This window comes from Silurus aristotelis, assembly GCF_946808225.1.
Source record: "Silurus aristotelis genome assembly, chromosome: 1".
In the NCBI taxonomy this organism is placed as follows: Eukaryota; Metazoa; Chordata; class Actinopteri; order Siluriformes; family Siluridae; genus Silurus; species Silurus aristotelis.
In genome coordinates, this window is record NC_139574.1 from 43356653 (window position 1) to 43374611 (window position 17959).

Genomic DNA, 17959 nt, shown 5'->3' on the forward strand with positions numbered 1-17959 from the left:
TCCTCTGATGAACCCCTTGATATTGATGCTCACCCTCCAGGCATGGGCCTCCTCCAGAGCGGCACTCTGAGCTTCCACAGGATTGTCGATCACCCTGCCTATTGTCCCTGAGAAATCCATGGCTACTAAAGAGTTCTCCGATACACTCCTCTGTGGGGGAGATGAAGGAAAGCAGCTTTTTAGAAATCTGGAAATCTCTGGGTCAAGGAAAAACTCTCCAAGATAAAATGAGGAAAGAACCGTGAGAGGAACCTGACTTAAAATGGAACCATCTACTACAGTGGCCTAGTATTTGGGCATAAGTGTTTCCATGTGGTATCATCCACAGCAGAAGGTGCTACATACGTTCAGAAAGCTCCAAACAGGACTTTCTTTCTAAGCAACACAGGATATTCCTTTACAAGTCCAACACCAAGCTATTAGAGAACATTGCTGAAGGAACAAGATGTCCTTCACCATCAGTCCCACTGGTACACCAAGCAAAGCCCAAGCTCATTCACAAAACTGGAATATATTATTAAAATAAGGAAGGTTCTCAAAAGTGTGGGGCGCCCCATAGTGGGGGATAAAGACATGACAGTTGGGGTGCAACGAACGGCGAGATTTATACTTTTTTTTTTTTTTTTACGGTGTTCTTCATTAATCTTCATTAAAACTCACCATTGGAGCCGGGAAGTGCGAGAGCAACGCTTTCCTCTGCCGTGGGACTTTATAGTTCTGATAAAGTAGAATTCCGTACTGGAGGGAGAAAGAGACGAAAGGTTTGTGCTTTGTTCAATTCTTAGCGTGTCGGTGAAGTTCCGGAAGCGTAGCATGACGTACCTTAAACAATCTGAAGGCTGTCATCCAGCACGTTCTGCTCTGTTCGTCTTCTGCACACAACATCCTCAGTTCTTTCTGCTCGCTCCGGACCTTGTTGGGCTGAACAACACGAGAACTTTGTGTTAGCGATTTCAAGCGCAATAAAATGAGAAATAAACCGAAAGTGCCAGTAAAGAGCAATCATCGAAAGGGAAAGGACGCGAGACACGTTCATGTCTGGTAGCGGTGGGCTGCGGTCGTTTGCACTTATTAAGGAATTTGTTTTGGGGGTACAGAAGTTTCCAGTGACACATTTTTATAAAAGATAAATAAAAAATTTTTTATTAAATAAACAATTAAAAATTTCTTTGCATATCCTAGTTACAGCACCCCCTGGAGGACAAAGGGTTAAGGACCTTGCTCAAAGGTCCCTAGAAGGCTGGCTTGGTGATACCGCGGTTTAAACCCTCAAACGCCGGATCAGTAACCCAGATTCTTAACTACCACTTTATACAAACCAAATTATATGGAAACTTGTCATTGGTTCAAATACACATTTACACAGTGGCTTTGCACGAAGCTTGATTCATAAGAGTTAAACTGTAAAAACTGCATTGGCTCGGGTATTGGGTGCTTTCCCAAAAACACTCCAGCAAACTGACAGCAAAGAGAGAAGCCCACGCCAAGATGTTTATTTATTTTTTTAGCGCGTGACTCATATTTACAGCATGCGATGGCTTTTCCCCAAAAGGCTGATGGGAAGCGTGGCGTCATCGTACCTTTATACAAAACTCGTACTCTGTCGGCGCGTTGTGAAGCTTCTTGCCTGCGATTACGGTAAAGATGTTGCTGTCCTCGAGGTCCGCTAGTAACTGCAAATGCCTCGGCTCCTACACAAGGTCAGATCAGTTTATATTGCTGCATAAGAAAAATAATGCTTGGTTAAAACTAAATATTTACGTCATCAGAAGGAACTGAATGGTCTGGTTTACCACAAAACATGAGTAAAAAACAGTCCGAACAAGCAAGCGAGCAGATTCAACCTCTAGGTCGTGGTTCAATTCAAGCGAATGTTCACCAAAGGTTTCAATGATAACAGGTTTTCTGATTGTCCTATTTACTGACCAATCAAATTCCAGACGGCACGGACCGATGAGGAGTGCGAAGAACGTTCATACCTTTGACGTTCCTTTCGTTGAGTAGTACAATCCCGAGCGCCTCAAAAACACGTACAGCCTTTTCCACGACTTCCTGCACGTCTCTTTCACATGAAGGTAACCCTGGATTTCGGGACAGCTGCTGGAGTTTAAGAGGTTCTGGAGAACGAAGGAGGAACGAGAAGCACAGCTTGAGCACGAGGGTTTAACGGGACGAATGTAATAAGGAAGACGCGACTGGACTTCCTAGTTATACCTGCAACAGCTGAGATGGAGGAATGGTCCCGTTGCTTTCCTGACACCAGGCCACCATCTGCTCCGGAAAGAAGTTCTGTTGACAGAGCAGAGATTTTTCAGCTATACAAAAGGTGTAACAGAGAAAAAAATGTAAATAAAGAAAAAACACGTATGATTCGAAGAGGTAACCCCAAGAGATAGGACTTTACAACGTATGGACACCAAACACAAAGTGGCACAGTAAGGTGTTCGGCCAATTAGCAAAACTCCCGTAAACTGTTCTGGAGAGAGGAGTACCATTCTTTCAAAAGGTACTTGACTAAGCAGTATGAAAACGATGGAGTGCCCTGTCGAACAGCTTTCAGTGGGGGTCAGGATTTAGGGGGGGAACATAACACGGTTTGCATCAAAACACTCAGTGAGCCCTCATACCCTGTGGACGGGGCAGGATCATCCTGGAAAAGCCCACACCATAGTGTGTCTCCTACTGAAGACCTTTTGGTATGGTGAGTTCTAAAGTTCTAAGGTACCAAAGTCTATATATTCCAGTGATTCCAGTGGTAAATCTAGACTTTTCTACCCCAAACCATAGACATTCACAAACCAAATGCCTACTCTGAAGTGTAATATCCATTTAGTGGTTATTGGGAAAACGCCAGGATCTCAATGATACAGTCCATGCAGGAGGTAACCATCTGTCATTCAACTGTCATACTTGTAAGACGCTTGAGAGAATTCTCCAAGGTGCAGGTGAACAGAGGGTGTTTTCTGAGTATCTCGTTGGTCAAGATGGTGAACTTCTAACCGGAAGCTCCCATTGGTGGACCCTGGATCAAGACATTTACCCTTTAACTGCTCAGTTGTATTAACTAGATAAGTAACCTTGGAAATGGGCATAATTTATTACAGATTCTTTTTATGATAAAGGGTATCTCCTTTTTGAATTAACCCAACTCCCCAGGTCCAGAAATGATAGGAATTCACAGAAGTTTCATTTGAATAAAGATTAAAATGGAGCAAGTGGCAACATGGAGCTTAAAGAGAAACTTCCAACCTTCAGGTTTGGACAAGAAGCGCTTCTTTGGAGGCATGCGTCATGATCAGATAACGTCGGTTGTGAGCAAATCAGATTTGTAGGGAGATTTGTAATCGTAAGCTCATTTTGAAGGCAGAGGCACTTTATTGATGTGCCACACATTTGCAGTAGATGCTGCCTAATTCCCATTTGAATTTACATCTACGTCGGACTCGTACGAATCCAAAAAACAATCCATTTTTATCCCTTGATGTAGCTGAGGCTGAGGAACTGTCCAAATCAGAATTCAGGGAATCTTCCAGTCCAATCCCATGGAAAGCATACCTTCTCGTATCTGCTTCATGCATTGTCTTCCTGGAACAGGTATGGGTCTCCTAATTCAAGTGTTGGGAAAATTTAAAAGACGTCTGATAAAATTGTGTCTCCAATATAAAAAAGTTTGGGGAAAAAGCAGATCTGGGTGGAAACATCTAAACTATAAGACAACGATTCTTGAAGCATAAAACATCTAAAAACAGAACATCATTCAAAATGTCAACAGTATGACTGAGCTAAGGATGAGCTTACCAGAGGATTTTTGAAGAATTCATATTTGGCATAGTTCTTTCTGAAGACAATCTTGCTCTCGCTAGTCATAGACGCCTGCACTTGAACGACAAGCTCGTGGTCTTCTAAGCATCTCTCTGTGGGCAGAAGCAGAAAGTCAAACAAGGGCTAAACTGTCCTGATATCATCGTCTGCTCGCCTTCCCCTCAGGTCAAAGCGAAAAATAAACACGCCGCTCGCGTAATGAAAAGCGAGTTTGTCTGAAAGACAGGAACCACCCCCAGCTTCCCTCCTTCTTCCTCCAGCGGAGTCTTAGCTTAGGTTTGACCTCGTATCCTCTCATCAGGCTTTAAAACAGACTTTGGACAGAGGTGGGATTAATAAAGCAGACAATATTTGGGTCCAGAACTGGAATTCTGTCTGGAAAGAATGCACCAGATTGTTGGGAAAAGGTGTCTCTCATACACCAAATCAAGCAAGTGCTTTTGTAAGCTCCGGGAAAATGCTTCAATGGTACGTTATTCAGGTGTGTTATTGAGGTCCTGGCACAAGTAGAGCTCACCTACATATCATAGTCATTAAAACCAGACGTACCACCGACAGATTACCATCAGACGTACGACGGACAAAAATACCACTGACAGAACTACCACCAGACGTAGCACCGACAGATTACCACCAGATGTATCACCATAAGAAATAGCACCAGACATACCACCAAAAGAAATACCACAAACAAAAATACCACCAGACATAAGAAAAAAAATAAATACCAGACAGATTACCACCAGACGCAAGACCAAAAGATGTACCGCAAAAAGAAACATCACCAGACACACCAGCAATGACAATACCACCAGACGTAGCACTAAAAGAAACACCACTAGACGTATCACCAACAGATTACCACCAGACTTACTACCAACAAAAATACCACAAGACATACCAAAAAAATAAATACCACAGACAGATTACTACCAGACGTACCACCAAAAGATGTACCGCAAAAAGAACAGACACACCAGCAATGACAATACCACCAGACGTACCACTAAAAGAAATACCACTAGATGTACCACCAACAGATTAACACCAGACGTACCACCAAAAGAAATACCACCAGACACACCAGCAATAAAAATACCACCAGAGGTACCACCAAAAGAAATACCACCAGACATACCCCCAGACGTGGCATGTCTGGAAGTACAATGTCGTTTGAACAGTACTTCAGTCTCTTGAATATTTTATTCTCCTGCCATCACAACGTCCTCCACATGCCTTGTTGTCCTCCGTTACCTCGTCCTAAAGCCAATCATGAGAAATCAGGTGAATTATACGTGATGTGAAATGCGGCTCTGGTACGGTACGGCTCTATAATCCGGAGCTGGGCACTGCGGGGGGATGACGTCATGCATTCAGCACTCTTTCGGCACGGCTCGATGGCGCTTGTGCTCGGAATATCAAATCAGGGAAATCTCGCAGGACGGTGACGCAAAAACAAAGAGCGTCGCTTAAACGGCAGGAAGCGATGGGAGACTTTTTAGAGTCAAATAATTAGCGAGGCGCGAGAAAGGTTCCCGACGGTCGCCGGGGTCCGAGTCCGGCCTTTTTTTTTGGAATCGATTATAAACACAGACGTCAAAAAAGCCTAACAGTCGTATAGAAACTGAATGAAAGGACAAAAAAATCTGAATAATGGAACCCAGAGAAAGTAAAAGATAGGAAGACTGAGATCCGCCCACCTTTGCAGAGCAACAGACAGACAGACCGACAGACAGACAGACAAACCAGCAGACGAAACCTTTCCACTAGTCTAGAGCGTTTTACTTGTAACATCACCTCACTCTTACCGACGCTTACTCATGCGCATCAGCCTCATTCATCACGAGGCACCTGGACATGTTGCACAGCTGTGCTGTCTGGAAAACGCCCAGCCCTTTTATTTATTTATTTGTTGATTTTATTTTTAGCTGTTAACCGAGCACCCTGGATCCGTCTCTACGTCCCGATTGGTCCGCTGTTAATCAAACACATGCAGCGGCCATATGTCAAAACATAAAGTCACGGATAAAGTTTCCTCGTCGCAAATCTTCCGGAACCTCGTGTCTATCCGTCTCCTCCCCCCGCTCCGTTTTTTCCTCCGGGATAAAGCTTGCTGCAGACGAGTCGGAATTCCGATAGCGATAAAGTTGGAAAGCATTCCGAGTTTAAGGGTCTGGCGATAAAAACGATCGAATTGAATACGGAGGGAAAAAAAAAAAAAAAACTCTCCAGCCATACTCGTCTTTCCTTCTGAGGATCTCGTGCTACAGAGCGCCAAACCCTATTGGAGACCTTCGGGACGAATGTTTTCATGCCGACTGCACCCCAGGAACCTCCTCACCTTCATCAACATCCGATATCACGAACACCCTTTATGTGGCTGAATGAATCTAAATGTGCAACGGGATTTTTCGAAAATAAACAAGCACATAGCAGTGTCGTGGAGTGTTCGTGAAAACATTATGAACTTTTAGAGTGTGATAGAGACGTACAGCGGAACAGGATGAGCTTTTGGCAACAAACAAACAAAAAAACAACAAAAACAACCAAACAAAAAAACTGAAATAAATAAAATTATATATATATGTATATATATATATATATATATATATATATATATAATTTGTATGCATTTAAATAATGCATACAGCAGTACTGCTACATCAAATAAATATTATTACATTTGCATTTATGAGATTTATATAAATAATGAAATTAATCTTTTAAAACTTAATAAAAAAAAATTCTATCTATCCGTCCATCCATCCATCCATCCATCCATCCATCCATCTCTGGGTATTTTTGTGCTATACCTGTATTAAAGATGTAAAAAAATATATAAAAATAAAAATACATGCACAAGCAAATTTCCAGTGCAAAAAAAAAAAAAAAAAAATGCATTTCATTTCTCTCTCTCTCTCTCTTTCTCATCCTTACCGAGCCCCAGGACTGGGTGATGCTCCACCAGCGCCCAGCTGTTGTCGTCCACACAGTGGCTTTTGTACACGAGCAGCTGGCACAGGTCTCGTGCCGTCATGCCGGACGGGATCTCCAACACCTTGCACATTCCGTCCTCGCTGAAAATCTTAACGATCTGCAACGAGAAGAAGTCCATCGCTTAGACCGGAGGAAATGCGCCCGGCGGCGGCGAAGAACATACACCAGACAAACGGGTGCGTGGATTTCAAACTGCAAAAACCGGCGTCCGCCCGAGATGTCCGACACACTTATCACGCTTCCTCGAATCAAATCGAATACGGCTCTGGAGCTACTTCCTGTGCATCATCGCTCCGAAGTGAAATTTCCGGAACGCGTCCCTTCCGACGTCCAGCCCCTTTTCCCCTCCTGCGTCCCCCCTCTCGGCGACCTCTCGGATCGGACGTGTCAGACACTTCGGATTTTCGGCGTCACGGCTTTTCGGGGGGACCCAATAAAAAAAATGTGCGCACAAATCATTTGCTTCAATCCGGCGAGCTGAAAGAGAAGAAACACGCTTTCTTAACACCCCCCCGCAGGAGGTGACGTACGGATCCGGGCGCGAGAGAGAAACCTTACCTCCCCAGGCCTCAGCAGGCACCAGTCGGAAGAGCACGATGGCATTCTAGCCTCCTCCGTGAGTCGAGAGAGTTCTCCGACGTTTTCCACAACTCCGCAAAGAACGTTAAAAAAAAAGAAAAGAAAAAAAAACTTTCAAGGACAGATGCTGATGGCTGTCAGAGGTTCACTGGATCATACCTGTCATTTCATCTCTCTCCTTCTTTCACTCTTTTTTTTAATGCCTCTCCACCTTTCTCTCTCTATCTATCTATTCGGGTTCGGGACGCAGAAAGCGGAGGGTAACTGTTCCCGAGCTCGGCCGACAACTTTGCTCCGCTCCTCTCACAAAGGGTTACAAGGCACAGCCTTTTAGGTAGCGAATCAAACCACACTTCCCTGACCAATCATAGGGCTTGCTGAGGCTGATGTAATCATTCCCACACACTCACACGGTCTCACACACACACACACACACACACACCCTTCTCACATGCATGCACAGCCCACAGACAGACGCGCAGTCATGCGCTCGCGGCTCCAACTTTTCCCTTTTCCCCACCGGCCCACAGCCGCCTTGTTGTTTCAGGAGGCTGAAAAAAAATATATAAAATCACGTCTCAACTTTCACTCGTTTCCGTGTTTCGTCTGCCGCCCCCTCCCCCCTTCTCCCCCATTTCGCCTGAACTCTGAAGTTCGGGACGTCTGTTCGTTAGTGCGCCGAAACCGCTTGCCAAAAAATAAATAACGCTGTGAACGCTACACACACACACACACACACACACTTCGTTCGACACACTTGTCGTGTCACCGGAAACGACTCCGGCACAGAAATTACCTTTAACAACCATGCAAAAAAAAAAAACCTGTGGCACGGGAGGAGAGAAGAAAAAAAAAAAGAAAAAAAAAAAAAACGTAGGATGACTCAGGCTCTTGTGAGGCCTCGGGGGTGGGGGGATTTGGTTATGGGGGTGGGGAAGAGAGAGAGAGAGAGAAAGAGAGAGAGAAAGAAAAAGAGCGAAAGAGGGATAGCAGAAGAAAGAGTTTTTAGGGTAGTCACATGAAAGGCATGCGAGCTCTCTGGAGCTCCAGCTGGACAGGATGAGACGGCTCCTCCCTTGTTCCTCCGATCACTCCGTCACCCAGGCAGACAGAAGGCCGTGTGTGTGTGTGTGTGTGTGTGTGTGTGTGTGTGTGTGTGCAGACCGGGGAATTCCTAGTCCCCGGTGTCGCTCATTTGCAGCTGATTTCCCGTCACGGATGAAGAGTTCACAAAGGGAGCAGCATCGAAGGAAGACTTTGGTCATTACCCAGAAAAAAAACCTTGATAGAAACCCGTCCTCATTTTCGTCCTCAACTCTGAATGACCGCTCATTAAAGTCTAGTCACTGAGGTTCAGTTTATCACCTGGTCACCGATGGACACTTAAACCGAATCCTTTTTCTGAGCGGAAAATCGTTACAATCATTGTTCCCTCACAAACGTATTAAGTTTTTATTATTATACTTGAAAAAACTCCGGTGGTATAAAAAAACAACAAAAAAAAGAAAACCAGAGTTGGAGACAATTTTGTGATTCAGGCTGGAGAACATCCTCAGGTGGATAATGAGTTTTAGAAGCAGAGGTTCTGATACTAAAACAGAGCACAGGAACGAACATCCGAATGCACAAACCAGAGCGAGCACTTCCTCCCAGCGAGCACTGAGCACCAGAGCGAGCACTTCCTCCCAGCGAGCACTGAGCACCAGAGCGAGCACTTCCTCCCAGCGAGCACTGAGCACCAGAGCGAGCACTTCCTTCCAGCGAGCATTGAGCACCAGAGCGAGCACTTCCTTCCAGCGAGCACTAAGCACCAGAGCGAGCACTTCCTTCCAGCGAGCACTAAGCACCAGAGAGAGCACTGAGCACCAGAGCGAGCACTGAGCACCAGAGCGAGCACTGAGCACCGAGACCACAGTTTCAGATCACAGCCTCTTTCCGCATTGACATTCGGCAGACGACTTCCGACTTACAAGTATTACATGTAAATCATTTCTCACATACAAGTTCACATGTGAATCGGATTCTTTGGTTCAGGACACGTGAAACCCAAAGGCGGATGTCTTTAAGGGAGTGGTAAAGGGAGTGGTGAAGGGAGTGTCAAACCACCCCCCCCAAACCCCCCCGAACGTATTTAGTGAAGGAATAAAGCCTTTCGTTACACGTCTCGATGCTGACCACAGACACCTCCTGCAGACCATAGACCTGGAGCTCGGCCACGCCCTCCACCCCAGATGCAATTCAGCGGGTTAAATACAGCAATCTGCCTGGAATTCTTTCTTTCTTTTTCTTTCCCTCCTTGCCTTCCTTCTATTTCTTGTCTTTTTCTTTCCTTCCTTCTTGTCATCTTTCCTTCATTCATTCCTTCCTTCCTTTCTTTCATTTTTTTCTTTCTTTCCTTCCTTCATTTTTTCTTTTTTCCTTCATTTCTTTCCTTCCTTTCTTCTTCCTTTTGGTCAATCTTTCTTTTTTCCTTCCTTCTTTTCCAATCAATCCTTCTTTTTAACTGTCTTTCCTTTCTATCTTTTTTCTTTCTTTCCTTCATTCTTTCTCATTTCCTTCCTTTTATTTGTTTAATTCCTTCCGTCCTCCTTTTAAATCATTCTTTTTCCTTCCCACATCCCGTAACATTCACCTGTAAAAGTAAAGTCTACACACGTCACTGCAGCTGATTGACTGCATGTTGATGGAGAACTGATGTGGATGATGTTCCAGATCCAGCAGAAAGCCGTACAGCTCGACCCAAACATAGAGCTGTTCTGGAAAAATCTATTTGGAGAAGTAGACGTACAATTTAGCAGTTTGGAGTGGCGACCAGAAGAGCGGGGCATTTTTTTAACCTTGGGGCAAAACTGAACATTCCTACGTCACGCGTGGAAAATATTCCGGCTGGAAGGCGTAAAACTAAATGCGGAACAGAATGTCTCCTACACAAGAAGGAAAAAAAGACCTGCGCTTTTCGAGCTGTAGGGAAAAGAGGCGAAGTTTTGTGAAGTGCCTGACAGGCCGCCTCCCTCCCTCGCTCGCTCCCTCCCTCTCCACCCCAACCAAATCTCTTGTTTCAGCGTTTGCTCGCGCCTTAAGGTCGAGTCAGCAGGATGTTCAGTTCTGTTTTTCCTCGGCATCCTGTCAAACGACTTTATTACCTAATTCTACGTAATTGATCTTATGTGATGGACCAACACAAAGTATTGCAGAATTGTGAAGTGGAAGGAAACTGATACATGAATGTTGTAACAGGAATATGCTTTGATCTCAACCATTCCCATTGTAGCTCTGGCTGTATGTTTAGGGTCGTTGTCCTGCTGGAAGATCTCGAGTTAGCAGCAGCCTCTAATAGATTGCCCTGTATTCAGCTCCATCCATCTTCCCATTATCTCTGACCAGCTTCCCTGTCCCTGCTGAAGAACAGCATTCCCACAGCGTGGTGCTGCCACCACCATGTTTCACAGTAGGGATGGTGTGTTCAGGCTGACATTTTGCTGTGTCCCCTTCATGGCTTGTGGCAAACTTTTTTTTGGTTAATTGTTTTCTTTTTGCCACTCTTCCATAATAGCCAGATTGGTGAAGTGGTGGACAGACTCTCCCACCTGAACTGTGGATCTCTGCAGCTTCTCCAGAGTTACCCATGGGCCTTCTGTCTGCTTCTTGTATCAATGCTGTCAGTTTAGGTGGACGGCCATGTCATGGTACGTTAGGGGATGATGGATTTAACAGTGCTCTGTAAGATGTTCAAAGCTTGGGATGGTTTTATAACCAAACCCTCCTTTAAACTACTCCACAAGTCCCTGAACTGTCTGGGGTTTTCTTTAGTCTTCATAAGTACGTCTCAGTTTGCTCGCTAATGTTCTCTAACAAACCTCTGAGGCCTTCACAGAACAGCTGTAATTATACTGGGATTTAAGTACTGACAGGTAGACCAGAATTACTAATTAGGCGACTTCTGAAGGCAGTTGATTGCACTGGATTTTATTTACGGGTATCAGAGTAAGGAGGGCTGAATACATCGGCAAGCCACACTTTTTAGGTTTTTATAAATAAAAAAAAACATTACATAAAATCCCAATAAAATACATTTAAGTTTGTGGTTAAAACGTGACAGAATGTGGAAACTTTCGCAATGCGCTGTAACTAAAAACTGTGCAAAACGGTGGCGTCACATTTACAGTGCAGAGGTCAAACAGAGCAAATCTATGATTAAGTGCTCGAAAAAATGGTCACCGGTGGGCTGAAAGTGCTGAATCTGCATCATGAGGCTGCTCATAAGACTCGAGACTGTTGAAGTCGGCAGTACTTTGAGGTACCGCGTCATCAGCTTTCGTACCGCACGTTAAGTGTCATGCTGAGGACTGTAATAAAAATAACCCTGTAACGAACGCATGCTTTTCTTATTCATGGTCAAATTTGACAATTCTTTTTTTTTTTTGTCAATAAAAAAAAAGGAAGCGCTGCGTCAAAATTACCAGAACAATCCCAAATCTTTCCAGCTAAGCTCTCCTTACCCAAAAAAAAAAAAAATGACACGTACAGATCAATCAGGCGAGACAGCAGTCACGTCCGGTCGCCCTCCTGATCAAGCGTCCGCCACACACGAAGACCCCCCCCCCAACATTATGCTTCTGAATGGCTGACCTCTTTAGCTCTTGGCTTCCAACCGAGATTAAGTCGAGGCTGAGCCAAATGCTTGCTCAATAGCAGCGAGCATTTTAATGGTGTCCTCTAAAACGAAGGGGGGGAGGAACCCGCTCAGCCCAGCGGCGGATCATTGTCCGTGCGGGGATGACCACCGGACGCCCGCTGAGAATGACATCATCCTCTTTAATCAAACAAATCAATTCAGGACAAGCGCCACTGTCTGTCCACTGTTTCACTGATGCTGCCCACGTCTCGTGGCCACCCAGACGCCGCTTGGCACCCGATGCAGTAGAACTAATCTACTGGCAGGGCATAAAAAAGACATAAAAATGCAACTGTCCCACCTAAACCGGGAATTCTGGGGGTACGACAGCTCACTGAATACGACACAAACTGGCCAACTGGTTTGCAGATTTGTTTAACTAATGACACACAGTAGAGTCCAACAGGTTGAGTAATGACGGGTCACGCTTAAAAACAGTCCGTTTCCTCATGAAGATGATGACATGGAATTAAACCGGTGTCTATTTCCCAGCGCACAGGTTTGTCTCGCATGGCGAGCGGCTTTGTCGCAAATCAAAAGTCAAATGTAAGACCTTTTTTAAGAGCATTGGTAGGACCTACCATTAACACACACACATACGTTGAAAGCAACCTGTTCACATTTATTTAGCGAATGTAAGACTTTAAGGCCTAAAAATTTGATTAATTTTGAGAGTTGATAAATTTGAGACTTTTTGAGACCCTGCGGAAACACTGCAATAACACCGGAGACTCAAATCCCAACTCCTCAGCGATGTGGTACCACCGAGGCTGAAGGTAACAACCACACTGTCTAGTACAAAATAATCTGGGAGACATGTGGAGCGCATCAACTGGTCCGAGTGCAGAGAAGAAAATGTTCTCACATTGAAAGGCAGTTCTGCTGAGCTGCTTCGTACAGTACAGTACGTTCTGTCTCAATGAGGCCTTTATAATGAGGCTTCTCTGGAGGCTTGCCAAGTCCAGGCAGAGTTTAACATTGGACTTCTTTTTCTTTGTGTCACTCGTTTGCCAAAACAATGCAGCACTCTAAAAGTACGGCTTTCCCCATGGATGTGCTGAAAAAGCTCATGGTTCCTCCCAGGTTCCTCACTGTTCCCTTCAACCGTCTTGGCTTTGTGTGAGCACCTGAGTATGGCACTATCACGCCAATAAACGAACCACCTTTCAGCACCTTGCATGCCATGTTTTATTCATGGCTCTGTTGCAAAAAAGCCTGGAGCGGTTTGTTGAGCATTTGATATGATGTGCTACACTTGCACGCACTTCCCGAGCATTTCATGAGCACGATCTGCTGCACATTTACTACTACTATTACTACGGTGAGTAATATATTGAAACACACCGCCTTCCTTATCAGAGGATCCATGTTGCTCCCTGCCCCCTAAATTTCACGAAGCAAGTAACCTAGAGGCACCAGGCTGCAAGAGGTACTCGTAAAGATCTATAAGCCTCTTAGACAGAGGTCATAGGTGATGCGGTTGCTCGGGGTCACTACATCTATAAATAGCCTTTGACGACTTGTGAAGTAGAAGCTTTTTTAAGATAACAGCACCTCTGCGAAATCTCTGCTCTTTGTCAAGTGAACTTATGCAACAGTAGGTAATCCGGGCAGGTTTCAGCATGCAGAGGTGCTCCAGGGACAAAACGGTTATTTGATGGTCTGGGATGCGCCAGACTCTGCTACGGCCTGACCAGGTGCACCAAATCCAAAATGGGAAGTACGGTCCACCTGGGCGTGATGAACAAAAGCCGGGATGATCCGAGCTGATGGATTAGTGTGTCTCGAAAAGCCTGAACTAAGGCAGGGTGTAACTGAGCAGTTTAGGGTTAAAGGTCTTGCTCAAGGAGCCAGCGTTCACACGGCTGAGATTTGAAGAAAAGAAGAAAAGAAAAGGCGACGGGTGCATTAGACCTTCTTAGCCAAACCCCTGCGACTGGGTTGAGGGGCGTTCCGCAGATCTCCCCAGATGTGGAAAAGATCCCATCTTCTGCATTAGGTTGCAAAATTCTGGGAATTATCTGGAATGTAGTTTAAAACTTTTGGGTAAAACAACCAGATTTAACCAATGGCAATAATAGACAATCGCGTCCGACCACATTGAGAACGGCATTAGGCGGCTCTGCATTCGTGATTCTAACCTTTATCTTGTACGCCCCGAATTCAAACGACTGTACAACCTGCTTTTGGTTTGGTTCTTGGAGTCTCATTACGACAAAAGCGTCACTGCGACAAAACGCTTGCCATGTAGGTCCACAACCCCACGTGCTCCCAACATGGAAGACAAAAATAGCAAACGCTAATGAAGAGAACTGGTTCTGCAAAAAAAAAGTTCTCCTGCTCGACGATATGCCTCCCACCTGGGGGTTGGCCAAGGAGCGAGGACCTGTCAGAGAAGCGCCTGCAGCTCGGAAAATTCCTTAAACGAGAGGCCAGAGAGAAACATCTGCACGAATTATGTTCGCTTGCACGTAACAAGAAACAGGGGAATAGATCTCGGGGGTTTGTTTTTTGGTCACGCCATCGCCTATGGACGCGGAGGCGCATCTCGAAATGGTCCCAGACGTGCGCGAGAAGAATCCCAGATATTCGTTCGGCCACGTATCGAGCGAGAGCGTGACACGGAAGGCTGTGCGTGAAAACGGCCTCCGCGATTCATCTGCATCTCACGTGCAAAAAGAGCTCAGAAAAACGTCTCCGCTTGACATTTATGGACGGCCAACGCAAAAGTGCTGACTGCTGTAAATTACTTCCAGACTCCTGACTTGGTTTCCCGGGTAGGACGACCGCGGCTCATTCAAAAGGCCAGCGGGTCGAATCCACGGGACAATAAAAGTCAAAAGAGGGAGATTAGAGTAATTGAATCGAGCGCTCGGAGGATTTTTACAGGAATGGAGCGTGTGTTACGGTAATGCCGCGAAGCTCCATGTGGAGATGATTAACCAGATGGGGGGAGGAATAGCATGGAATAGCATGCGATAGCCAAGGGATCGTCAATGGCAACTCAAACTGGGGTTTCAAGAATATAATATGGGTTTCAGATGGTGATGCAAACAGCAGCTGGTGTATGTGCTTCCACGAGGTGCTAGGATTTGAACCTGTGACCTTCTGAACCAGAGCCCAATGTCTTAACTTGGTAATAATAAAAATATATTATTGGTAGCTCGGAAAATTCCAATAACAATTCAGAAGTTTGTTTTGAGTCAGTGGCGACTGTGGGACAAAAAATCTAATAAATAAAACCTCACTAACCTCACTCTGAACAGGCTGTGTGTGTGTGTGTGTGTGTGTGTGTGTGTGTGTGTGTGTGTGTGTGTGTGTGTGTGTGTGTGTGTGTACAAACCTCCAGAACAAAAGACAGGTCATATAAGGGGGATGTGCGCAGCAGCACAGTGCAGGTGTGTGGATGTACACAGGGGGTGAATAGAGTGTGAACACACAAACACACACTGAAAGCTGAACACAACGAGTTACACACTCACTGTGACTGTGTGTGTGTGTGTGTGTGTGTGTGTGTGTGTGTCACGTGAACGGCTACACCCTCAGGCTTTGAACGCACAGTGACACATTTGCACGAGGCTTCAAAGCCACCTGGAATATTGCATAGATGTTCCTCAAACAAAATGTCAGATACACAGAAATCAATACAACACACACACACACACACACACACACACACTTACATGTATGTCTGCTGCTTGGCACGGAGGTAAAGAGCCGGGGCAGGCCGTGGGTGAACTTGCCGGACTGCACAGCTCAGGGAATGGGTTCGGGATGGCAGGCAGAGACGACGTCCTGAACTGCTGCTCTTCCTCCTGCAGCCTCCTACATTATAGATAGAGAGAGAGAGAGAGAGAGAGAGAGAGAGAGAGAGAGAGAGAGAGAGAGAGAGAGAGAGAGAGAGAGAGAGAGAAAGAGAGAGAGAGAGAGAGAGAGAAAGAGAGGACAGAGCGAGTGTGATTAATAAAATGTAAAGTGATCAGGAGGAAAACAGCAGCAGGTTCCACACTTTCTTTAAAGCAGCACACAAAAAAAAAGAAAAAAAAAAACTCAAGAGTGTTCAGCTGTGATGATTCATGAAGCCTTCAATCATCACTGTTCTTTCTTTCAGACTGGGGATCAGGACGTCCTGAAGAGAGGAACGGACTCTTCTTTCCTCTCTCTCTCGGCTCTGAGGGTTTGGAACGCTGTGAGCACACGCTGAACTTGGACACCAGACTCCGTCTTTCTCTCAGGGTTTAACACTGGGTGGAATTAAAAAAAAAAAAACGAGACTAATCCTGTGTTTGGAGCTGAAAATCACGAAACGTAAATATGCAACCAAAATTTCTCACACGGCCAAACAAAAGAAAGGAAAGAAAGAAAACATTATTACATTTCAATTATTCAAATCAGGTCCAATTAAACACACGTGGCCTCCATGCCTATAAGTCTCAACAAAAGAGGCGTGGCCTCGATGCCCATCAATGTCAACAAAAGGGGTGTGGCCTCGATGCCAATCAGTCTCAATGAAAGGGGCATGGCCTCTATGCCAATCAGTCTTAATGAAAGGGGCATGGCCTCTATGACCATCAGTCCCAACAAAAGGGGTGTGGCCTCTATACCCTTCAGTCAAATTAAAAAAAGGTGTGGTTTCTGTGCCTGCCAGTCCTATTACAAAAATGGTGGACTCAATAGAATAGGCATGGCCTTAGTGCCCATCATTCTCAATAAAAAACAGTGCCCTCTCTATGCCCTTCATTCCCAATAAGGCTTCTGATCCTTATACTCCTAATTAAAAGGGGGGTGGCCTCAGTGCCTTACAGTCAGAAAGGGAGGTGTGGTCTAAGTGCCTGTCAGTCACAGTAAAGGAGTCATGACCCTTGTGCTTGTCCATCTGAGGTGTGAATTCTGCTCAATTTTAGACATGCTATTAGCAATTCTCTTTTAATCTCTCACTAACACACACACACACACACACACACACACACACACACACACACACACACACACACACACACCTGGGGCTGAGGGGGTGGGGATGTTTTGGGCTTGACCCCTTTGAAGTCAGCTTACACACTCTGAAGTGTGCCTGCTCTGAAGTGTGTGACACAGAGGTCAGCGCTAAGTTTGACTGCTAACCCCTGAGTGAACCCATGCTTACCCCCCCCCCCCCCCCACCACCACCCACACACAAACATACCACGGACGAGCTACAAAAGAAGATCATCACGTGGATGCCCGGGACTCATGGTACCATGATGCGAAGAAAGTGTGCCAATGAGATTTTCAAGATTAGTCATTTACAGTTCGATGGTGGATTTTCCCGATAGCTACGTTCGATCTTACTTTTTTTTATAGATACTGAATCATGAAAATGTGGTCAATAAAACAAACATGAATATATTAATTATATTCATAAACAGTGGAAAAAAAACAAGACACACATTTCAACCGAAACAAAAAGTAGCAGTGATTTGCCTCTAGAGGCCACTCTCGAGCTGTATAAAGCAACCCGGAAAAACTATATCGTTACTGATTTTGTTTTGTTTGTGCAATCAACTATTATTATTACTATTGGTGCTGATTAATGTATCAGTCGACCTCATTTAGTCAATATTTCATTTATCGCCACAAGATTTTCAATTCGAACACGTGGATCGTGACGACAATCGCGCCGAGGACAGATGGAGAAAAGAAGTGGTGTCTTACAGCACACTGCATGAAACGATTAACGATGCAGTTCAAACCTGAAAACCAAATGGATTGTAAATCTTTGGCTCCATCTAGTGGAGATTTTCCCCCCAGAAATCCATATAACCCATAGGAGAAATTGTATTGAGAAAAAATGTTATAATCTACAATAAAACCATTTCATGCTCATTCTGGATCGAAATCTACACCTCA

At 45.0% G+C, this 17959-nt stretch overlaps 1 protein-coding gene across 7 annotated transcripts in view; it reads right to left on the reverse strand.

Annotated features, from left to right (window-relative positions):
* The window catches only part of grb10b (growth factor receptor-bound protein 10b), a 47407-nt gene that overhangs the window by 4535 nt on the left and 24913 nt on the right, over nucleotides 1-17959 (reverse strand). For all 7 annotated transcript variants that reach the window (XR_014536164.1, XM_083557335.1, XM_083557337.1 and 4 more), the window contains 9 exons: nucleotides 15757-15898; nucleotides 6760-6916; nucleotides 3799-3914; nucleotides 2215-2289; nucleotides 1980-2117; nucleotides 1581-1691; nucleotides 823-921; nucleotides 661-738; nucleotides 34-150 (listed from right to left, as the gene is read on the reverse strand). Coding sequence is in view for 6 of the 7 variants with exons in the window: in XM_083557335.1 (XP_083413461.1) it covers nucleotides 34-150; nucleotides 661-738; nucleotides 823-921; nucleotides 1581-1691; nucleotides 1980-2117; nucleotides 2215-2289; nucleotides 3799-3914; nucleotides 6760-6916; nucleotides 15757-15898 (1033 nt within the window). In the remaining variant the exon portion in view is untranslated. The remainder of the gene's footprint in view (nucleotides 1-33; nucleotides 151-660; nucleotides 739-822; nucleotides 922-1580; nucleotides 1692-1979; nucleotides 2118-2214; nucleotides 2290-3798; nucleotides 3915-6759; nucleotides 6917-15756; nucleotides 15899-17959) is intronic.